We start from the raw sequence: 22,654 nt of genomic DNA, 5'->3' as shown, positions 1-22,654 counted from the left end.
AAAGCACTCGAGCACACGACGAATGAAAAAACGGGCACGGCGCTAGTCATGAACCAAGTCGCCCACCAGTCTGTTCTTGTGAACTTCGCGAAAACGGCCTGATGGCGGCGATATCTGAACTTCAGTTTTTGGCCTTTTCTCCTTCCGCCCCCCTCCTATCCTTTCTTCCTACCACTCCTTTCTGTCTTTCCCCTTCACTCTCTTGCCCCTGTCCTTTTACTCACACTAGCCGCAGCTCAGGTGCCGAGGCTATCAAGATTTTTGTACTTACGTTTTTATTTTGTTAAGTAAACCACTAATAATGATAATTTTCTAGCTCGTGAGTTCGTTTTCAGTGAAAGTAGCATCTTTGTCACTAGAATGCGACAGTCTGTCGATACAGGCCAAGTTCGATAAGTCCCTTTAGGCGTCCTTTATGCTCATCCGACTGCGGCCGTTACTGTGGGCAAAACTAGTAAGAGTCGTGTCGAGAACCTTTGTAGGTCCGAGATCGTATGTTCGGCGCAAGTTCCCAGGAAAGCTAGTCTGCCCCGTTCATTTGTATTCACAAAGGTGGCGACAATTTTGTGATGGTGCCACGTTGGCTTCTGCTGTTCACCTGTACCGCTCTGGCAAAAAATGAAGCCTGAGTGCAGATTGATTCGGACGCGGTACAGTTTGCACAAACATTCAGCGATAGCTGGTACACTTGCACAAGCACTGCAAGATAATGCGCCATAGAAATCAGTAGTGATGCAATGATTGTTACTCTCTCGGCCGCTCCCTTTGTTCCTCTCCTCAATACAAGCCCCGAGCGGTGACGCAACTGCCGCGGCGCGTCAGACACAGCCGTCCAGAGAAGGCACCGGCTACACGTTCGCCGTAGAGCTGGCCAAGACACCTCCCGCGCTGCGCTTCACGCTCTCTGTAGCTCGCTGCCTCGGTCACTGTGGCCCCGAACAATGGCAGTGCTCTGTTCTTGCTGAGCCCGCTTCGCTGAGGCTGCGCGTTTCTCTTTCCTTTCCCTCTCTCCATTGCGTCGAGCTGGTCGCTTTCGAGGCTGCCGGTGTGGGCGGACCATCATCGCCCTCGATACCGCGGAGATCTGCGCGTCTGCCTGCCGATTCGCGGTACCCGGGAACGTCCACGTAGCACCAGACATTAAAGTAATCTTGTAAATTTCTTGTGCAGTATTGTTACTTGCTACGTTGGAACGCTATTCTGGTCTTAGACAATCACGTTTTGTGCTATATCCTAAACTTTAGTTTACTGTCAAACCAAAAATTAACACTGCGTTATGTCTCAGGTTCAGATCATAGCAGCAAGCGATCATGTAATGTCTCAACATGAGACCCTTGAGGAATCAAATAAACATACAAATCTGCCACTGTTCATGCAATAAAGGTGTTCTTCAGCTAATAGAGATTTGCTGTTAATTTTTTTAGATTATGCTCGTCAGAGATTGTATACTTGGCAACGAAATTTATTTACCGAACGCAACCACCAGTTTCAATTTGCGGACGCCATTCTTGGCTGCTCAGCAAGCCGTCCGTAGTACGTAATATTTGCATGTGAGTGTATGAGTTGAACACGACTTGCAAGTCGGCTCCTCAAGGGTTACTTATCGTTTTAGCTAAAGATTCGTGGTACTTGAAAATTTGTAATGTTTCAGAAACGATAGAAAAAAGAAAACTAAGAGCAAAATGTTAACGTTTGACAAAAACAAAAATAACATCGTTTACGTTTCAGTGCTACCCATAAGCATGCACAAATGTCACCATAATGGCGGCAGGGGATTTGCGTCACCCTTTCCTATGTTGGCTGCAACATAGCTCTTCCCGTAATCAGATTCATCCCCCCTCCCCGGCCGGTTCTCTTGGAAGTGCTATTTTCCTGGGCCCCCCGCAGTATATCTCCGAGTCGAGGCGTTTCGCTTGGTCTGATGGCATCTCGGAGGCCATGCCAGTCGTAACGGAGTTAGCGCTCACGTCGACCGATGGCGCCACCCGTTGTGGCGCGGGGTTCGTGCCGTTCGCATGCGGCATGCGGTTCGTACGGACGGATGCCACGCTCGTTTCGTGTTCCACACTGCGTCCTTCCGTTCGCCTCTGGTCCCATGGCAACCGGTGATCGGCCTCTCCCGTTGACGCTTCCTCCTCGCCTCGTCGTTGCCTGACTCAGCCCGTGGCGGCCTGCTGTGTTCGTCGCGGCAGCTCTTTCAATCAACCGATCTGTGCTGTGAGCGATGTGTTCGGCCTCGTGCGCGCTGCTCGTGGCGCATCGTGCTTCGGCTGCCCTATGATTGTTCCAAAGCAGCTGTGCTTGCATTTCCTCGTGCTTGCCTCCAATCTCGGTGCAGCAAGAGAATGTTCGGGGATCCGCACGTTATGTATCTCTCGGTGAGTGTTCGCCACAAAGCGTTGCCTTTTACTTGGCTCTCGCGCTGGCGCGTAGCACAACCCTCCGAGCGCGCTAGGTGTCGAGGTTCCGTTGGCTTATCGTGCCGGCGGAGCCAGCGACGCAAATAAGCCCTCAGCAGAGGTTATTTATGGGGTGGGATGGGGGTTCATGAGCTGCGGGCCACTTTTCGCTGTGATGTCTCATCTCTAAACAGCAAGCACCCTAAACGACGCGCCACAACTTTCAGCTGTGCGCGCAGCGTGCCGCGTCCTACCTCCTCCCGCATGTCGGCTCGCAGTCCGCGACGCGCGGTATTTTGAGAGCTTGCGTTTTGCCGGTGGCATTACACTCTTTAAAAATCGCCGAGTTCGGTGACGCTCGCAGTGGGGGCTCGTTGCGCCTAGTGATCGCGGTCATGGCCCGTGCTGTGTTTCACCGTTGCGCCTCTGCGCTGGTAGTAGTAGTACGTGGCCTCTTGTTGACGCCGAGACGCGTCCTCTGCGTCTCGCCGTAGACGCGCAGCGCGGACGTTTGAAAGCGCTGCGGGCTGGGCGCTGCTTTTAGCAACTTTTGTTTCCAGTAAGTGTTTGAGAGCTTACCTTGTCTGCTTAATTGTACATTATAGTACGGTACAGCATAAATCGACATGTCTCATCGAAGTAAACCCAAGTCGCGTCAAACGTTTCCTATTGATACATTGAACAATATGCACAAGCCTTGCTGATCCAACGCACGTTTCAGACAGTTCGGCCAGATCATGCTCAAGCGGTTCTTTTGTTTTTATTTTACAATGAAAATTGTAGCGCTCACAGGCTGTGTTCAGTGGGGTCCAGCTCGGAGCAAAGCTGACGTTTCGCAGAATTGTAGATTGTTGAGCATGCCTACAGTTAGCTCATGCTAAAGGAAACATCGCAAATAAATCATTTTTATTAATATTATTCTCTTTGTCATTGCCAGTTGTTACAAAATCGAATAAATATTTTTATCTAATTCAAGTGTTTGCAGTATCAATCTTAGAACAAGGAATCGTAGTAACAGTAAAAAGTAATACATGGTTGGAATAGGTGGCATTGCTGTTTTTAAGCTTGATGTATAGGCATCAAGCTGAGCTGTTAGTCTTTCGGTGCACTGTCGTATTGGAAATCGTTAAGTAGATTGCAAGCAGCTTGTCCCGCACACCACGTATTAAAGGATATCCTGGTGATGGCTAGATGGCAAAAAATGACCCTGTATGAATAAGTTGGATGTACCTTTCTTAGAGAAAAATGAATTTACAGTACTTTGAAAATGGTTACCTGCAATCTTCCGCAGTGTTTGAAGAGCCCGCGTGCTGAGCAACCTCTTATTTCATGCTACAGCAGAACACCACAATGCTTCTTGTTTGCACCAGCAACTCATTTCATGTATTTTCATATTCTCTCACAGTTATAGCTTTTCCAGACCCACTGCATCATTGCGTTCCAGCTTTATGCGAGAACCTATGGCATAGCAGCGAACTCATTAGCAGACTGTGCCAGTCAAAATTGGCATTGCCTAGAACAATGCTTTGTGACCAAAGGGCAAAGCCGCCTTGTTTGTGTTTTAGGCCAGGTTGGTAGCATCAAGATGCTCATCTGTATTTTTGTAGGTATTAGGGATCATGCAGTCTTGAAAACTTAAATGTCTCTGATGTGACAAAAAGACAAAAAGAAATCACTGTGCTTCTTTCATTGCATGGCTTGCTGTCTGGTGTGAAATCACACATTTGACTTGAAAAGCCAATGTAGTGAAAAACTATCACATGTACAGTACTTATTTTCCACAGGCTTTTGTGGGACTGGGGTGCTTCTAGAGAACTTCAAATAAGGGAGAACGCTACAGGTTGGGAACACGTATTTAACTTGTTGTGCAGGTGCATCAGCACGAGCGCAACTTGCAGCTGAATTCCGAAGACCGTTCAGTTCTGGTGTCCCGTTCAGGCGATGATGCCATTCACCACGAGATACGGCGCCGGGAAAAGCAGAAGGCACAGGTGAGGATCCCGATTTGCCTGAATAGGAGTGTTGGAATCCCCTTTGATGTGCTTCGAATGCATCTGCTTAGAAAGTAACTATCAAGCACTTTACACTTTCAGTAACATGATTTTCGTTTGACAGTCCATTCAAAACTGTACGGGTAAGTTGTGCTGATTTCATGAATATCACAGGGAGGATTGCGATTGCCTTAGTAGTTGGATAAGCAATATGGAGGCATCATAATTCTCCCAGCCTGGATTATGACTGCCACAGGAAACTTCTGTTAGCAAATAAAAAAATATTACTTTGAACAGCTGGCTTAGTGATAAAAATTTAGACTGTTTCATGCATTCATGCAAATGTATTAGTTACAGGGACTAGAATTTCATTTAATTTTCAATTGGTTTTGAATGTAAATTGACAAACACACAGAAATGCAACAGCTCGTTGCTGTACTTAAGAAAAAGTAAGGTTTCATGAACGGCATTTGGTGGCTTCTACAAATTTGAAGCCAGGGTGCACCCACCGTGGTGGCCCAGTGGTTATGGCGCCCGGCTGCTGACTTGAAAGACACAGGTTCGATCCTGGCCGCAGCGGTCGAATTTCGATGGAGGCGAAATTCTAGGGGCCTGTGTACTATGCGATGTCAGTGCACATTAAAAAACTCCAAGTAGTCAAAATTTCCGGAGCCCTTCACTATGGTGTCTTTCACAGCCTGAGTCGCTTTGGGACGTTAACCCTCCATAAATTGAAACTGAACCTCAAGCTAGAATGCCCCCAACACACCCCTTCATCCTCTATAAATACAGCCAACCTACAGCAAAATGCGCAAGAAATGTGTGCTGACTTCCTGCAGTCGTGTGATTTAGTTTTCTTACTAGTAATACAGCACTGATGTGCCAATGTCATCGCCACTTGTTTGTCATGTTTTGAACAACTTTTGAATTGCGAACAAAACAGGGGGAGGGAATGAGGCTTGCTTTACACCACTGTTTAAATTAAGGTACTGCTCTCAGACGTGCTACTGCGTGACACCTTCATTGCTGATCCAAAGCTAAATTTGGTGCACATCAAAATTTGAAAATAGCTGTAGCTCTGCATATAGCTCATTGTGTATTATTGCTTGAGCTGGTAGCAATTTTCAATAGTTGAGAGGCAGCTGCTTGAAGTTCCCAAAATGGCCATTCTTGAGGAGGACAGATTAGGCTAGCATGTAGTAATGCAGCATTTAGTCATGTCTCACAGGAACATTACATGAGCTTTCAGACAGCACCATCTGGCTGAGCTTTTTAACCATGTGCTTAATAAAATAACAGGTGGGAAAATCTGCATGTGGAAAGTCATGTTCTTTTTTATGAAAAATTATTTGCAATATCATCTGCATACAGATGTATAAATGTTGGCACAGTTGTGTAGGGCGCTCAAACAGTGCACTGAGTTGTACACTGGTGTCATACAAATGAAGTAGCACTCTAAGCAACGCCGGTTTAAGTATTCAAGTTTGCATGGATGGCAGACAGCGACGAATGTCACAAGTACACAACAGAGTGTGCCCTTTGAGCGTTCTAGGGAAAAAAGACAAGTGTGTGCATGTTTGCACACCTGCTATAACTATGCTTGACTGTACTGTTGGTAGAGTTAATCGTGTCCCATGCACCTTCAATAACACCTGGGGTGGACATGCAGAGGCCGTTGACACGGTACCTGCCTGTACGCGGTGCTGAGTGTGACCTCCGGCAGCATGTGGAGTCTGCTGGGCACCAAGTGGAGCTGTGCCCACATGTGCAAATCACATCATCCTCCTGCCGAGGCTACCTGCACAAACTAGGGGGCAAGTGGCGCTCCTGGAAAAAACGCTGGTTCGTCTTTGACCGCAACCGCCGGGCCCTGATCTACTTCAGTGACAAAACTGAGACCAAGCTAAAGGGCGGTGTACCGTTTCAGGTAAATGCACTGTCACGAAACTTTGCAGTCCTGACTTTGGACTGCAAGCTGATGTTGTATCACTTCGTTGGCGCAAATTTTTCACTTTTTAATTACATCTGTCATCTTGTGACAAGACAGCATGTTTCTTCGCAGAAACAAGACCTCAGTGCATGCTGTCTGTTTGTTGTGTGTTCACCACTGTATTTCTAACATGTCACATGCAGTCTAATCTTAGGTGGTCTTAAGCTGCAGTTCAGGTGTCTGGAAGAAAACCACAACTTTCCCTACAAAGATAATTTCTTCATGTGTTTTCGTATCTCTTGGTCCTTGCGTTTATTCTTGCCGCTTTTTTCATCATATATAAGTTACATCCATGCTTTTAGGAAGCCATTTTCTATGAAGTTGAGAAGTGTCTTTCACTTTGAAGTTAGTTTTATTTTACTTTCCCATACACATGGTGGGGATGGACCCCGGACAAAAGCAGCTTGAGAGTATGTGTCTTGGGCACTGCCAGCAAATGATACCCTCAGGGGAAAAACAGGAAATAAAAAACCGTACAGAGATAGTGAAACCACACGTGCAGCTGAACACACAGGAAATGCAGCATAAAATAATGTGTTCAAATTACTTTACAATGAATCTCGAGACATGAACGCAAGATAAATTGTCGAGGTAATACAAAGTTAAATTAAAAAGCATGCAAGGCAGCACGAAGGAAAGGCTGCTCATCTCTTTTAAGTAAAACTTAAAATCCTGAAGAGAAAGAAAATAACTGTTACTTTTATTTTCCTGGTATTAATTAAATATATGCGGTATTAGGAACAATAATGCATGCTTGCCATACTAAATTCGAATGCACAGAAGAACCTATTTATCGGAGCCTCGCTTTACGCTTTCCATTTTAAACATTAGCTTGGCAAGAGAACTGCGAAATTTATAGGCATGAGGCAGAGAAAACTTAAAATAGTACATTAAAGGGCAGTCATTCATTGAGGCAATCAACAGGTATAATATTATACTGAAAGAAAAACCCTCGGTGCATGCTCAATATGAGCAGCTAAAGCAGAAACCCTAATTGTTTTCTTTTGCATAACTATTCATTTGTTATGGTTAGCTCTTGACATTGTTGCACAAGCAAAGTGGCAGTAGTTTAAATGTGATTGTAGGATTGCATTGTAAGTTAAGTTTTAGACAAGAGAAAAATTCATACGTACATCCTGATAGAAACCCACTGACATAGCTTTTTCATAGTATGGCTTATGTGATAATTCCATCTTGTATATGCATAAAAAATGATGCCAGGGGACTTGAAAGTTTCAACAATTTGGATATCTTGGTTACTGAAAGTTTCAACTATTTGAATGTCATTATTATTGAGTAAGATTGGGGTCCTAGTAGTTAGTGAAAAATTAAGTGCCCAAAAAAAGCAGTTCAATCTTTTTGGTGTTTACTGTTAAGCCATTTCATTTTAGCCCATTCATTCGGTAATGTAAGAAATGTAACCTTTGTGAAGTAAGATTTCTGGAGAAGAACCACTAAGAAAAAGACTGGTGTTGTTGGTCTACAGGATGCATTTTACGCCGTCTGCTATATTTATTGTACCATTAATCTAGGCATTAAAAAAATAAGTGTCCATGAAGTTTGCCTTGACGAAGGCCACAGTATGCCGGTTGAAAGTTGGATCTGTTTCCATCAACAATAATTGTCTGTTGACATTTCATTAGGTATAAGTGAAATAAATTAAAATGCAGACCGTGAATGCCAAACCCTCCTAATGTATGGAGTAATATATCGCAATTGAAACAATTAGAAGCTTTGTATTGTAGTATAATTTCTTTTTGTACAGCAAGGCCGATTCAGTGGTTTTCTTTTAAAAAATTCAAATTGAAAATCTGTTATTATGGCATGTTTATTAATGAAAGCTGTCAGTTGTTTAAGGGTAACTTTTCCCAAATCTTTGGAAAAATAGAAAAGACAAATTTTACGATAGATGTACACATTTTTTTCACTTTCTTTACAGATAACAAACTTTAGCATTTTTTATCTCCTTAGGAAAGGTAGCCAGTAAGAGTGAAGTGTTAATATATGTGCTAAGCATGGCACTAATATATTTGCCACAAAATTAGTTGGTTTAATTTCAAGGCCATCACAATCCATGCTATTTGTTGCATTACGATTTAATTATATTTTCTGGTTTATAACTGTCACCTGTGTATAAATGGCAGCCCCCCTGCAACAGCAGTTTTTCCAAAAAAATCCACACCTATGTCGCATATGTATAAGACGTGCCTGCTCATTTGGTGAGTGTTTTAAAAACATGCTGAGGACCCCTTCTCCAGAGAGTGCAACAGAAATACATGCTTGTGTCAGCTGCCATGCGCATACAATTCTCCAGCTCTGGCCAGTGTGCCTTCGTACGGTGGTCTGCCTTCTTTTTGTTGGCTTCATCGACTGGAGCGATCTTACAACTTTGTGCCGTTCTAGATAATTTTTTGCTTTCTTCGGACTAACATCCGTGCTGCCCGGTTATAATTCTCCAGCACATATTCAACGGCACACTACTTTGATTTTGCATTGTAGCTCCTTCACCTCATAAGTGGCATCATGTACACAAGGACAACACATAGCACATGCGAAGGTAAACTTATGCAAATCTAAACTACCTAAAATATGGCTGGACTGTATGCACCGCCACCGCATTCAGTTCATTTGGGGCGATATTATGATTCTACCCATAAGTTAACATTGTAAAAATAACTCGATTTGGTCCACTTTTACACATCAATTTACTTTTCAATTGTAATTAATAGACACAGCACAAATCAGTGCAGTGGCACATCGTTTTTCACCATATATAAGTTGCTGCATTGTGTAAGTCACACCAACAAACAATTTTGAAAACGCGACTTTTACACCTGAAAATGTAGTGACTCTTCTGATCTCTTGCTTTTGCTTTTCTGAAGGAAAGTATCATTTAGAAATTTGCAACTAACCTTAGGATTATTTTCGGTATTGTTTTCAAGCAAGTGGGCTTGATGCACAGCCTCGTAACTCTTTGCTTAGGTTTTTTTCAATATGCTTTGAACAGAGCATGGTCATCAGGGTCTCATGTTGTCATTAAACATTATAAATGCTAATTTCTTGCATTTCATCATCCTCACGTGTATGGGCATGACCCATGGGTTTTGAATTTTTGTGCTCAAAATCCTTGTTTGGCAAGGGAAATAGTCGCAATATATGGGTTTTCACTCATTCATAAGGCAAAGGATTCATTTTGAGTGCAGAGATGAAAAATTAGCAAGCATAGATTTTCTAAAAGTGCGAAGGTTCTTGCTAGTGATGTGAAAAGTGAACACTTTAAGACCACAATTTGTGACGGGCGATAAATTGGAAAGAGGGAAGCTCTATGGCTTTTTTGGCATGAAAGCAGAATGTTTCGTTTAATACTATGCCCCTTGCTGTGGCCATTTAAAAAATAAACACACGTGATATGATGCAACAACAACCATAATCGTGCACAAAGAGTTCTTTTACTGTATACCATAGGCACACACAGATGGGGGCAAGAGGGGCAGTGGCCCCGCTTAATAGGCATCAAGGAGAGATGCGGAAAATTGGTCCACCATAGTTCTCTGCTACCCAGAAGGCATTTACAGGTGCTACCATCAGCATTGGCTTTCCTTATGGAGAGGCTTATTTACGCTGCACTTATTTAGTAGTTGTGTAGATGCACACTCTGTATATAACTAGGCAATTGTTGTTACTTGTCACAAAACAGGGGCGTAAGGATTGGTTCCTTACAACAGTGAGTAGAGTACTGGTGAAATCAGGCTTCCAAAGCTTATATTGCAGCTGGCTGAACCGAAGTTGTGCTGCCTTACACTCTTTCAGGTTGGAAGTATTTGCAGCAGGAGCACAAATGTCCCCTGGTCTTGCTTATCGAGGTATCCATATCTGCGTAATCTCTTCAATGTTGGAACACTTCTACGTGGACTTTGTCCACTCTCATCAATCGATCGCACAGCAAAACACCCTAGCAAGTGTTCTTATCAGTTACTTCATGCTGCCTGTGTTGTCGCCTTATCTTTGAAAGCACTTGTATGCAGCAAGGTAGACCTGAAGAGTTAAGGATGTGGAACTCTTGCTTTGGCACAACTGTGTAAGAAGAGCTTTGCATAAAGAACAAAATGCTGTTGTATAAATGCATTCTAGAGATACAGCAGCAGTAAAAATAGCCAGAAACTCGTGTGCATGTCTGCATAGGTTATGATAACATCTTGGTGTTTGCCACAAATATGTTTGAACAAACACAATTACCTGCTTGCATACAAATAGAGTTTGCACCTACACAACCACTAAATATGTGCACAGTCAAGAAAGTTCTGTGTACACAGCTATTATTGTTGTTACATCATATTATGTATGTTTATTTCTTAAATGGCTCTTTACACAGGGCTTATTAAATGAAAAATTCTGCTTTCATGCCAATGAATCCATAGCTGCAGATTATAAGCTTTTAAGTTGGGTGCATTGTTCGTTTTTCTCTTGATATACAGGAGGATTATATGGCACCAAGGACATTCCATTTCTGGATGTGATATAACATAACTAATGTGCTGTTTGTTGCATTGATGCAAATCGGTGACCTGAACCGTTTCAGAGGTGTGGGAGGTGGGGATTAAATCCAGCACTTAAACAGTGCGGTAACATTCACCTCGCTTTTACAGTGTGCTGAACCAGGTGAAGCCGGCATTTTTTTTTTTTTTTTGCTGTAGTATTGTGTGATAGTGATCTTGCGGTCCCATTGGCCACTTGCCAGTATGAGCTCGAATATTACCCAAATTACCCCTGCCATCATTGTTGAAGCTTTCATTGTGAGAGGTGTACAGTAAATTCTCAGCTGTACGAACATCGGTTTATTGAATATTTCAGTATAACGAACTTTTTAAAAATCCCCGGCAGTTTTCTTATAAATTCTATGCAAAAAGGTTTCACTTAAACGAACTCGTTCAGAGGACTCAGGCTTATTTTTCCGATCAGTTCAACGAAGTTTTGCGCCCTGCACTGCAGGCGCAACCGATGCCCGCCCTCATCAAACCGCCGCTCCAGCGGCAGTGTAGTGCCGCTCCATCGCTGGCGCTACAGCGCCCCTGGGGCAAAGCGGCGGCGCGGAAGACGAACGGCAATGAGGCATGTTCTCCGAGATCACCCGAGCGAAACGAGCGTGCATGTGATCTCAAAGGCCATGAACAAAGCAACATCGCTAGCGCTTACAGCGGTGCCAGAACAAAGCGGCGATCTGCCACACCACGAACCACGTGATGTGTGTGTTTTTTTTTTCCGACCAGCTAGTCCTGGCATGGTCGTCGTCTCTTTCTTTCCAGTCTCGTCGGTTCCGCGTGTGCACACAAACAACCCACGTGGTGCGTTTTTCATCGGCTCCATTCAGCCTTCCAGTTTTATGCAACATCGGCAATTCGCGTGCCCACTTTCGAGATGAGTGTGACGAAACGGAAGTGGTTGTTTCTCTCGGACAAGCTGGAAATCCTTCAACGCCTGGACAACGGTCAAAGGCAAGTGGACGTTGCAAAGGACTATGGAATTGCACCGTCAACGTTGTCAACAATTGTGAAACAAAAATCGAAGCTTGAAGAAGAAACTTCGATGAATCCCGCCAGGAAACGACTCTGCACGGGGTACTTCCAAGAAGTGGATGATGCCGTTGGGGTATGGCTTCGTGATCTACGATCCCAAAACATTCCAATGTCCGGCCCGATGATACAGGGCAAAGCAAAGAAATTTGCTCTTCTTCTGGATGTTCGCGGCTTCGAAGCAAGCAGTGAATGGCTTGCACGATTTCGGGATAGGCATAGGATCACGTGGAAAACGATTTGCAGCGAAAACAAGGATGCCGACCAAGAGGCAGCGAGAACTTGGAGGAATGAAAAACTTCGCGATGTCATTATCGGATATTCACCTGACGACGTTTACAACACGGATGAGACTGGTATGTTTTATCATACTCTTCGAAACGAGACAATGGCTTTCAAGGACGACAGTTGCAAAGGCGGGAAGCATTCAAAGGTTAGAGTTACTGTGCTCTTGTGCTGCAACGCCAGTGGCACCCACAAGCTCAAGCCGCTAGTGATAGGGAAATACGCGAAACCACGATGTTTAAAGGTCTCCCTTTACTGCCATGTACCTATAAAAGCAACCAGAAGGCATGGATGACCAGGAATATATTCAGCGAATGGCTCCTGACCCTGAACGAAGAAATGAGGAAGGCAAAGAGAAGCATTCTTCTGATAGTGGACAATTTCTCAGCCCACCTTGTCGATGTCCATTTCAGCAGTGTGCGTGTCGAATACCTTCCACCTAACTGCACGGCTGTGCTTCAACCGCTCGACCTGGGCATCATTCAAAACTTGAAGGTGGAGTACCGACGGCGGCTGGTTCAGCGGATTTTGATCAATCTGAGGGTTGGCAGCAATGCCCCCACCAACGTCAGGCAGGCGGCCGAGATGGTGACAGGCTCCTGGTGGTCAGTAACTCCGGCTACCATTAGAAACTTCTGGCAGAAATCTGGCCTTTCCCCCCTGAGCAATGAATGCGAGCCTGAGGAACAGCGAGACGAGATGATAGACTCCGCGATGTGGACAGAGATCTGTCATCAGCTGGTGGTCGATAGCAATAGTACTTCATTTGAAGACTATGCACAGTGTGACAGTGCACTGATTACCTGTGCTGGACAGGCGGATCTGGAGATTGTTTCTAATGTTTGGCCTGAAGAAGAAGAGTGCGACGAAGAAGAGGCAACTGCAGAGCCAGTTTCAAGCCCTATAAGTCTTGCTGAGGTTGTAGGGCATATTGGAAAGTTGAGAGACTTTGTGTCTCAACAGCAAGCTGTGCCAGAAGTGCACAAAAACGTTGACTCTTTGGACAGTTTTGTTACTTCCTGTGCTTTAAATGTACAAGTGCAGAAGAAGATTACAGATTTTTTTTCAAAGTGAGAAAGGCAGCATTATAACTGTTATGCATCTTGTACTTCTTGATATGTATAAATTCCATTTCACATATTTTTAACACTATGGATGCCATGTCTTATGCTCCATGAATTGCACTTCAAACTTTTGACTCTGTATGCCATGTCTTATGTTGGTCTAGTATATATTCAGTTTAGTGAACTTTCAGTTAAGTGAACTATTTCCTTCGGTCCCTTGAAGTTAACTCAAATGAGAGTTCACTGTATGGAGCACATTGCCTACGGTGCCTTGGGTGTAAGGCGTCACTGTAATAGTATGTCATAACTGCACTCTCATGAATGGGCTGTGTGTGGTCATGCGTGCTTTTATTGAGGGTTTGGCAAACAGTTCGAAATTTTTCCTTTTTACTGCGTGGCAGTCATGTCACAGGTTTGTGGTGCCTCACATATTTGTACAATGAGTGAAGTTACTATAAGTGGCATGTTTTTGCGATAAGTAGGGCCTGCAGGTGGGGCTAAATTCCTACCACACTTGCAAGCTGATGTTTAGATAGTGATCACTTCAGCACGAGTGGCTGATACAAGTTTCCTTGCTCCAAAGTGTAACAGTGTAGCAAATGTGTGGAAGTCTGACATAAAATGGAGGCTTGCTCAAATCCTGAATTTTGCCCTGCACGTGTACATGAGGAGTATAAGCATGAAAGAATCTGAGGAAAAAAGTAAGGACAGGACAGCATTATCACTTATTTTCACCTTTTTTTTTTTCTCAGTTCTCTTTTAATGGGTGCCATTTGTTTGTGGCACTTGTTGCACCAACATCATTTGTCCTGTGTGCCCTGCAGCCAACACTGGTTTGTCTATTTCTGCCTTCACAGGCCATAGAGGAGGTGTACGTAGACCACCTGCACTCAGTCAAGAGCCCCAACCCACGTGTGACCTTCTGTGTCAAGACGTATGAGCGCACCTTCCACCTGATGGCCCCCACGGCAGAAGCCATGCGCATCTGGGTGGACGTCATCTTCACTGGCGCAGAGGGGTACCTCGAGTTCCTCACAGAGGCTGATGTAGCTCCTGCCACCCGGTCCCGGCACAAGTTCAAGGACTGAGCATCATCTGCCACCTCAGGTGACAGCGAAGGTCTGTTTCTGCTCAATAAAAACAGGTTATCTAAGTGAATCGATTTTTCATGACCGGAATAACAAATAGCTCTTGGAAATAATGTTTTGAAAATATACAGTTGCATTTCCTTTACGTTGCCATGCTTTCCGTTCCAAGCGCAGCGTTGGTTTTTAGCATCTACTTCCTTCCTGCCTCAGTTTTGTAGAAATTGTGTTTGTCAAAACCTTGCACTTTGTGAGGAGGCCATATCAGCAATCAAGCATTTCAAACCACTGCATTCTTTGCAAGTTGGAGTTAATTGTACAATGTACACAGGATTAAGAGCTTTGTGTGGCTTTGCATCTTTCACTGCTTTAGAATATGTTCAGGATTTAGGGGTGAGCAACACTGGACACTGATGCACATTGCTGTTCTGTGTTGTTTACTTTGGAGTCATATTTATGTTTCTCGGATATCATGCAGGCACATGCAAGAAAAGACAACTAGTCCAGCTTAACCCTTTATAATGCGCAAGCTGTATACATGTCTCACATGCATACAAATGGTAAAATTGCACTCAGAATGACTCTAGGAATTGAATGGCATCACGTTCTAGCTGTTCTGACCACTGGTTTTGTAGAAAAAAAGGGGGTGCATATTTGTACCGACAATTTCGTAAAAATACCTCGAATGAGGTCCTTATCCATACCTCAGTATTATCGACGTATTGGAAAGCATGGAGTAGAGTTGAAAATTGCTTGAAGGAGCATTATGAGGCAGTTGACGGATGAAAAGGGCTCGAAAGCTGAACCATTTTTCAAATTTAATTTTTCCTGCCAATACCGGCTTTAAACTCTACACCCCTTTGTAAAAGCGCACTGAACACCTAGGAGGCCTATTAGCGATAGAAAAAAACATGCTGAATGATGTGCTTAATTCTTCGGGAGTATTCAGCACACAAAGATATATGTAGGTGCACCGTTGTCCATTTGCCAGCACTTAAATCTAGTGGGGCAACATGAGTCTCGCTGTGCTACAAAGGATGAAAGCAATAGTTAGGATTTTGCACTTATGTAGTGCTGAATTTTCTTTTACCCAGGTAACCACTAATATCCTTGGGGTGCGCACCACAAAATCCAGACATCTTTTTGAATAAATACTATATTTGATGTTGAGTATCTGTTAGATTTGTATGGATATTACAGTGCAGCAGCGAATAAATAATAGCAGATTTAAAATGCATGAAAAAAAAAATGTCTATGCTTTTGGTTGCAAACAGCATGCACTCACTTCTTAGTAACAAAATGTGTTTTTTGAAAGTTTGCTTGTTTTTGAGCACACAGATTCATTATTAGGGCCACTATTCTGTTGGCCTGTAAACTAAAATTTAAAACCCTGTCAGACAAGATATTGTGCTGTAAAGTGTCAGTCTGAGCATTTGTGAATTCTTCATGAGAGCCTAATCTTTAATGAAGGTTGCATATAGAGGGGCTTCATTTTCGCTTGAGGAACTAAATTTTTGCTTTGTACATATGTCGTGAAGCCACAATTACCATTACAAGGATGCTCCTTGGCTAAGCAAATATCTAGGATGAGCATTCATCAAATGTCTGATGGCTTTCTGAGGTTACTTGGGTAACAGCAGGTGGCAGTGTCTTGACGACTGCAGGATGGCTGTAGTTTGAGGAGTAAACTGTTTTGCTTACTAGCTCTTTGGAAAAAATGCATCTAACATTGTTTTCTAATATGCCCTGTGCATAGCCATGTTTGAGAAATTTTATTATTAATCCTTTATCTACATAGCCTACTGTAAAAATAACCACACATTGAAATCTCATGCAAGAAAATAAGTAAACCCTCGTTAAAACCTACCTGCTTACACGGCAGGTTTTTTTGAGTGTATCAAAGTCAAATCCCCATCTAGGCTCCCATTGAATATAACGCATTTTGTATCTGCATAAACCACACCAGTTAACACATACTGTTTTCAGTCCTTGTTGCGCTCATGCAGGGCGACCTTTTTTTACAGAAACGACCGTTCAAAATTTGGATGTTGACGTGTTTGTGGTGCCAGCCTATATGTAGGGCATAGTATAGTTTCGCCCGAGCCTTGGGTAGTAGTTTTGGATGATTCCAATTTCAAATGATACAAACATTCTTCGCAACCCTGTCAGATTCGTATCAAGATTTTATTATAATGGGACCTCTAGTGGCATCAGTGAAATAGGCCACAATAGCTACGAGTGTACATAGTTCACGAATGGGAGATCGCTTGACTGTTTTAGAATGGAGAGAGGCATTTGCGTATGCTTTGACCTTTGTCACTGCACTCAACGACTATGGGGTATCGAATTGCCATTGACATACATTGTGCCCAGCCAAAAATTTCTTTTACTGTGCTTGGCTTTGTTGCTGGAGCAGAACCGCTTGCTGTGGTTGTCGCACTGTCTGATAATTGTTGTTAGTTGATAAGTGTGTTTTACTACTGGCCCTTCCAATTGTTGGCCAGTCTGAATGCTATTTCACATTCAAATCAGCTGGGTTTTCATAGTCACTTTTTCGTGTCTGTTCCTGCCACACTGGCCGAGCAGTTGCACTCACTGCAATGCATGGGTTCAGTATTGGCCTGTGTGGCCAGATATCAATGGTGGCAAGGTGTTGAGATTTAATTCTACTCATGAGAAAACAGGGTAATCAAAATTATTATCTTGTCCTCCATCAGAGCAATCGTCATATCCTCCAGTCTAATTTTGGAACATAAAAGCAATGCAGATTGCTTGAGTAATGCTTTTTGTGTGTTGTTGCTTTTTGCAAGGCTGACAGTGTGCCCTAACTTACAGTGCCAGCACTTGAGCTTCATGGACATTGGAGTGCAGCGCTAAGGAGAGGCCTTGCCAAGCTTTCATCTACAACAGAAGCCAACGAAGCACCAGGTTCCTCCTTTCAGAGAGAGGAAACGTGGCAGCTACTTCTTCAGGACTTGACATGGCGTGCTTGTCCAATCACGAGGCCAGCCTCACAATTCTGTGAACTCTGATGAGAACAACTGACTGGCAAGCCGTAATGCGGTGACGAGAGCAGGGAAGAGTGTGGATGTAAAGAAGGAAGAAAAAGAAGCAGTGCTTCTGCATTGAAAAGTGTGCAGTGACAGTCTGGCAAACTAGTCTCACATCGACAAAAGGGAGCCCGAGATTTTTGCTTGGGAACACCGGCAGGAACATGTGTTGATTGTGTGAATGTGAGCTGTCTGTCGTGGCATTTGAAACAACCTCTGGAAGTTGTCATATCTGCTGTTTCAGAGGAAATCCTTTCTTGTTATTTCTTTTTTATTTTTCATAGCTACATATGCTGCATGGTCCTGAGCAGCACCAGCAGGTATTGCCATGGTTTTTCTTGTTTTCTTTAAAAGTGTAGACCTGGAGAAACAAAACAGTTATTTGTAGCCTTCCACACTTTATTTTTTCTTAGAATTTTTCTTTTTGCCATTCTTGTGAACATCGTCTAAAATCCCCTTTCCTGACGTATGGCTTTCTGTCTTTGTAGTATGCACTGGTCTGGCAGCTTAACTCACATGGTTTTATTGAGTGAGCAGGTATGACTAGATGGATTCAGCATGGAAACTATTTTACAAGCAAGTTGGATGCCTGGTTACTTGTCACATGCTTGTAGGCATGCTCATTTATCTTAAATTGGTGCTGCCCTTGAAGTAAATGCTTCGTTATAATTGATGAGCTAAATTTGTCAATTGTTAATATCAGTGTGCTGTTCCAGAAACCGGTTTTAACAAAATTCGCATCTTGAATGAAATAAGTGGTTGAAATTATAATCAGGCCTCTTCTGCAGTCTGCAAATCAATGTCTCACTAAGTGTGAACATTTCATACATGTTTTCATGAATGCTTGTGTTGCGTGGAGCGAGGCTTTTGATACTCCTAAATTCAGGGCTTCTGATGGGAGAAGAGAAAAAAAAATTCCATGCTCCGAAAACGAAAGATTATATTTCTCATGCTTTCTCACTCTTCAAGATGCTGTTTGTAAGGTGTGATCTGCATTTTTGTACATACTACCATGTTAGGGAAGTCTGTGTAGAGCAGACTTCATGTTTTGTTTTCACTTGCATTGTGAGCCAATTCCAAAATTTCTAGCAGTTTATAGAGAAAAGTTCCAACTGGTGTACATTAGCTTCAATAACACTGAAAAATTCTGCATTGTGGATATCAGTGTGTTACAAGTTTGCTTCGTTTTAACTGGATATACATGATGTCTTTTCCTTTTCAGTAGAAATGTAGATATGCTAACAGCAATTTAATCTTGTATTTATGGTTATCTGTACTTGAGAAGTGCTTGTGTCTAAGTCATAAATTGACATTACTGAGGCTTGGCAATAATGTTTCATGATGTGGAATGTGTGTGATAGTTCACTGAGCTAAGATAAGAAACATGGCATTGATATTGCAGGAGATTTTTTCTGCCTTTTTTCTATTGTCAGTGTCATCGGGCTGTGAATTCTGTGTAGACAAAATCTTCATTACTAACACTGTTGCGGGTGTTGCAACGTTTTGAAACACACACTGAGTTTTTTTGTGTTTTTGCTTCGCGTCTAAGGGCATTACGTCGCAGCTCAATAATGATGCAACATTTAACTAATTACTGAAAGATTCAGAACACATCGGCACATTCGCTTGTAATTTCATAGTTCCTGAGACTGTATGGTAATGAAACAGGAGCAACTGGTGCCATACTAGAGAGTTGGCAGGGATTGTCATTTGATCATTAAGAATAGACATAATTCTTCAGTCATGGTCATGTGTTGTTGAGCATTTAGCATAGCATGCTATGCTCTTGTTCACCTGCGGCAGGCAGTCGCACTTTGGTGCCTAATTTGACATTTTTCATGTTTTCTTTCTTTTCATCATTGTGCCTTCAAGGTAACTTTATTGGAAGTCTTTTTTTTTTTTTGCCATGGTGTTACAAATGATCCGCACCTACAGTGAATTCTCATCAGTTCGAACTAGACTCATTCAAACAAGCCATCTATTGGAACCAATGCTTTGCTATTTGTATAAAGTGGATTAATAAGCCATTCTTTAATTTGACATCTGCATCATTCTAACAAAACTTTGTCCCCTTTCTGTTCAAGTTACCGAGAGTTGGTCGTGTTTTCATTACCCAAATTAAAATAATCACCTGTAAAGTTAAAGAAGCAACAAAATTATGCATTGAGAAGCCGCATGCTAATTCGTACACATTTAGGAAGAAGGACTTACTACGGTGATAATTGTAGTGTGTAGCTTTAAACATTGCAAGGTTTTGTGGAAAGGAAAGGAATTAGTTTAGATGTTGATGATAATGTAAGGGGTTATGCAGACACTGAATACTCACTGCATATTTTTATCGGCTATCTCAGTTCTTTGTTTTTAAGTATTGTGCTTTAATTCCTGAGTTCAGAAGCTGAAGGTAGTAGCCAAGCATGTAAGCTTTAACGGCGAGACATAGCTTCATTCAAATATTTTTCAGGTATTGATTGGTTCTTTTGCCTGTAACTTGTGGAACACACATATGTAAGCTCATCTTGAGTACATGGCGATTTGTAAGAGCTGTATAGTATCAGCAGCCTTGAGGTTGAGCTTTTGTTGCACAGTGGGGACAGCTTTTTTTCGTTCAGATAAAAGGTCCTGTTAAGCTTTGAGTTGAGACTAAAGCTTCGTATGACCATTCGGTGCAGTCAAAAGCAGAGGGTGCACACTAACTCCTCAATTTCAGATGTTCATTCCATGTTTTATGTGTGGCCCGGGGGCATTAAGAGGCCATGTGAGGAACTTTTGAAAATAACTTGTGGTGCTGTTCTCTTGCTGTGGGTAGCTAGTTTCATAGCAAACAGTTGTTTAGGCAGAACTTCGTTCAAGCACACAGCATCAGTGTGTGGCAGGAGGTTATCAATTCTTTTTGAAATTTTCTGATGCAGTTTCTTTGATCTGAAAAGAGCAAACAAACAGCTATAGATGCTTAGTTTGATTTGAATGAGCAAGTTCATTTGTATCCATGTGCCTCTTTATGCCAACTACAAACTTCTAAGTCAACAGGTGAACAATATATTTGCTTGGTTCATCCACTTATGTGTTTGACTCCAACTTCTTTCTCTGCCTTATGTATCCAAACGGCAAATTGCTCTGTAGATAGTGCACATTGAGAAAACTCGGGAATGGCAGTTTTGTTCACTTTCATTCTCATGCATCATCGCCTAATTTTCTGATGCTACATTTATAAATGTGTGACACTGTTATGTCAACAATTTTGGGTCCAGGCATTGCTGTATTTTTTCTCATCTTTTAGGCATCGTGTTGCTGTGCTTTGGTGCCCATTCTTCAGTGCTACCAAGACAATGTGCTATGTGCAGCTCCTACTGCTGAAGTTTGTATTGGTGTATTTCAGCTGATGAAGTTGACAGCAAATGTTTTCACAAGGGTCAATATGATTTACGAGTGGGCTGGGGTGACAAATTGAATGAAAGACTCACACACCTGAAGGACGATCCACATTACTGTGCCAGTCTTGCTTCTGGTCAGCAGAAAGCTATACAGCTTACGGCGTGATGTTAAACACATTTTACTGTGCAAACATCACCTTAGTTCAGTGAAGTACGCTTGTTCTGTGCAGTGTTCTTGAATTTTTTTTTTTTTTCATTTTAATGACATTCATTCTTTTTAATTTCTATCTTTAATATGTGAAACTGTATGTCCATGCACAGCAGGCATTGCATGCATATTATTTTATGCATATGAATAGCTCGGTCATGCAAACAGTCGTTGCCAGCTTCTGGCAAATGGCATTCTTCGCTTCAGCTTACCTTGCGACAAAATTGTGTTCGCAACTTGTGAGCAGCAAAACAACCAGAGCTGCATGATATTAATTAATGTTGAGCTAGCCTGACAACATTTCACTTGTTGAATCCACTGCTGTCTGGTGAAAGACAGTGCTAGATAGCAGCATATGTGCCTTGAAATCAGAGTATCTTTCTCTGTTGCAGACAACTGTCTGAGCTGGCTTGACATAAGGCACTTTGTGGTGTTAACAGTGAATTTCTTATCTGCAACAAGCTCATGCCACACAGATTATACATTGAAGTTTTAACTCTTGTGAAGATCTTCAGTGCAACGAAAAAGAGATACAGTCTTGCAAAAGTGCTCCTCATGTCACGTTTGTGTCGATTCAGAATTTTAGTCAATGCTTGGTCAAATCTGCCTCATAGTGGTGAGATAAAGGAGAAAGGGCACTTATCCAACATATCGTTGTCTACTCCATGTGGCAGCATCCAAAGTGTTTTACACTTAGGGCAGAATTTATACAGCGTGCACTATTTGCACATGTATTTCACCCAGGGATCACATATACATGCTTGTATGATGGTTCACCTTTGGGCAACAGATGGCAACCCAGGCTGCGTGCGTTTCCTTGGTTTAGTTGTTTACTGCAAATATCTTTTTGGTGTCAAAAAGCATTGAGTTCATAGTTTCTCTAGGCTGAAGAGGAAGATGCTCTGTGAATGACGGCATGGCGCTTGGGTGGCAATCGACATCATATCACTGTTCGCTTTTTTGTCAACTGTGACATTTTGATACATTCTCATCTGTGCGAGTGTTGATGTTTTCTCTTTGTGTGAGCTCTGATTCTGTCAAATGAAGACAAATCTACAAGGCATACAAGGCACCACATACACACACGGTTCTTAATATATGCGTGCTCCATTCCTAAGTACATGGTTATTGAGAGATGGGGTTGGGCCTACACAGCAGGCTGACTGGAATCCTAAGCCACTGCTGACACACAGTAAACCACATCAGCAGGCTAGTTCTCAATCGCTGCAGCACCTGTATGTATAATTGTTGTACACTCCTTGTCAACAGTAGACTCTAGAGAGTACTAAACATTGTTTAAGTCACTGAAAACCACTCAGGTTTACAGGTAACTGAGGGTGCCATTCATACCGAACTTTTTTTTTTTCTGAAAAAAAAAAAGTGCTGTCTAGCTCAGAAGTTGTGCTCGCTTTTGATTATCTACTCTTGTGGTCCCCACTGTTAACAAGTTGTTCCGCTGGTCAGTGCCCGAAGCATAGTAGAATAGCTTGCCTGCTTCTTTCATGCCAAGTGTGATGTGTCCCCGTATGATTTGCGTTGTATCATCCCAGTAGCTTTCTCGTTTGCCCTGTAATGTGATTAATCACGTCTTTTGTTTTGTAGTAGTGCTGCACACGGAAATAAAGAAAAAGCTAAGAACTG

General features: G+C 42.7%; 1 protein-coding gene across 4 annotated transcripts in view; it reads left to right on the top strand.

The window, feature by feature from the left end:
• The window catches only part of LOC144136236 (uncharacterized), a 554,206-nt gene extending 531,552 nt beyond the window's left edge, over positions 1–22,654 (top strand). For 2 of the 4 annotated variants that reach the window (XM_077668404.1, XM_077668402.1), the window contains exons 18-21: positions 4,271–4,390; positions 6,060–6,317; positions 14,157–14,406; positions 17,220–22,654. In XM_077668404.1, the coding sequence (XP_077524530.1) occupies positions 4,271–4,390; positions 6,060–6,317; positions 14,157–14,387 (609 nt within the window). In that variant the 3' untranslated portion in view covers positions 14,388–14,406; positions 17,220–22,654. Of the gene's footprint in view, positions 1–4,270; positions 4,391–6,059; positions 6,318–14,156; positions 14,419–17,219 lie in introns of all 4 variants that reach the window. The other 2 variants (XM_077668403.1, XM_077668401.1) reach the window with 1 other exon arrangement.

Source organism: Amblyomma americanum, chromosome 6, assembly GCF_052857255.1.
Source record: "Amblyomma americanum isolate KBUSLIRL-KWMA chromosome 6, ASM5285725v1, whole genome shotgun sequence".
In the NCBI taxonomy this organism is placed as follows: domain Eukaryota; kingdom Metazoa; phylum Arthropoda; class Arachnida; order Ixodida; family Ixodidae; genus Amblyomma; species Amblyomma americanum.
The sequence above is the reverse complement of the archived record's forward strand: the minus strand, read 5'-3'. Positions and strand labels throughout refer to the sequence as shown.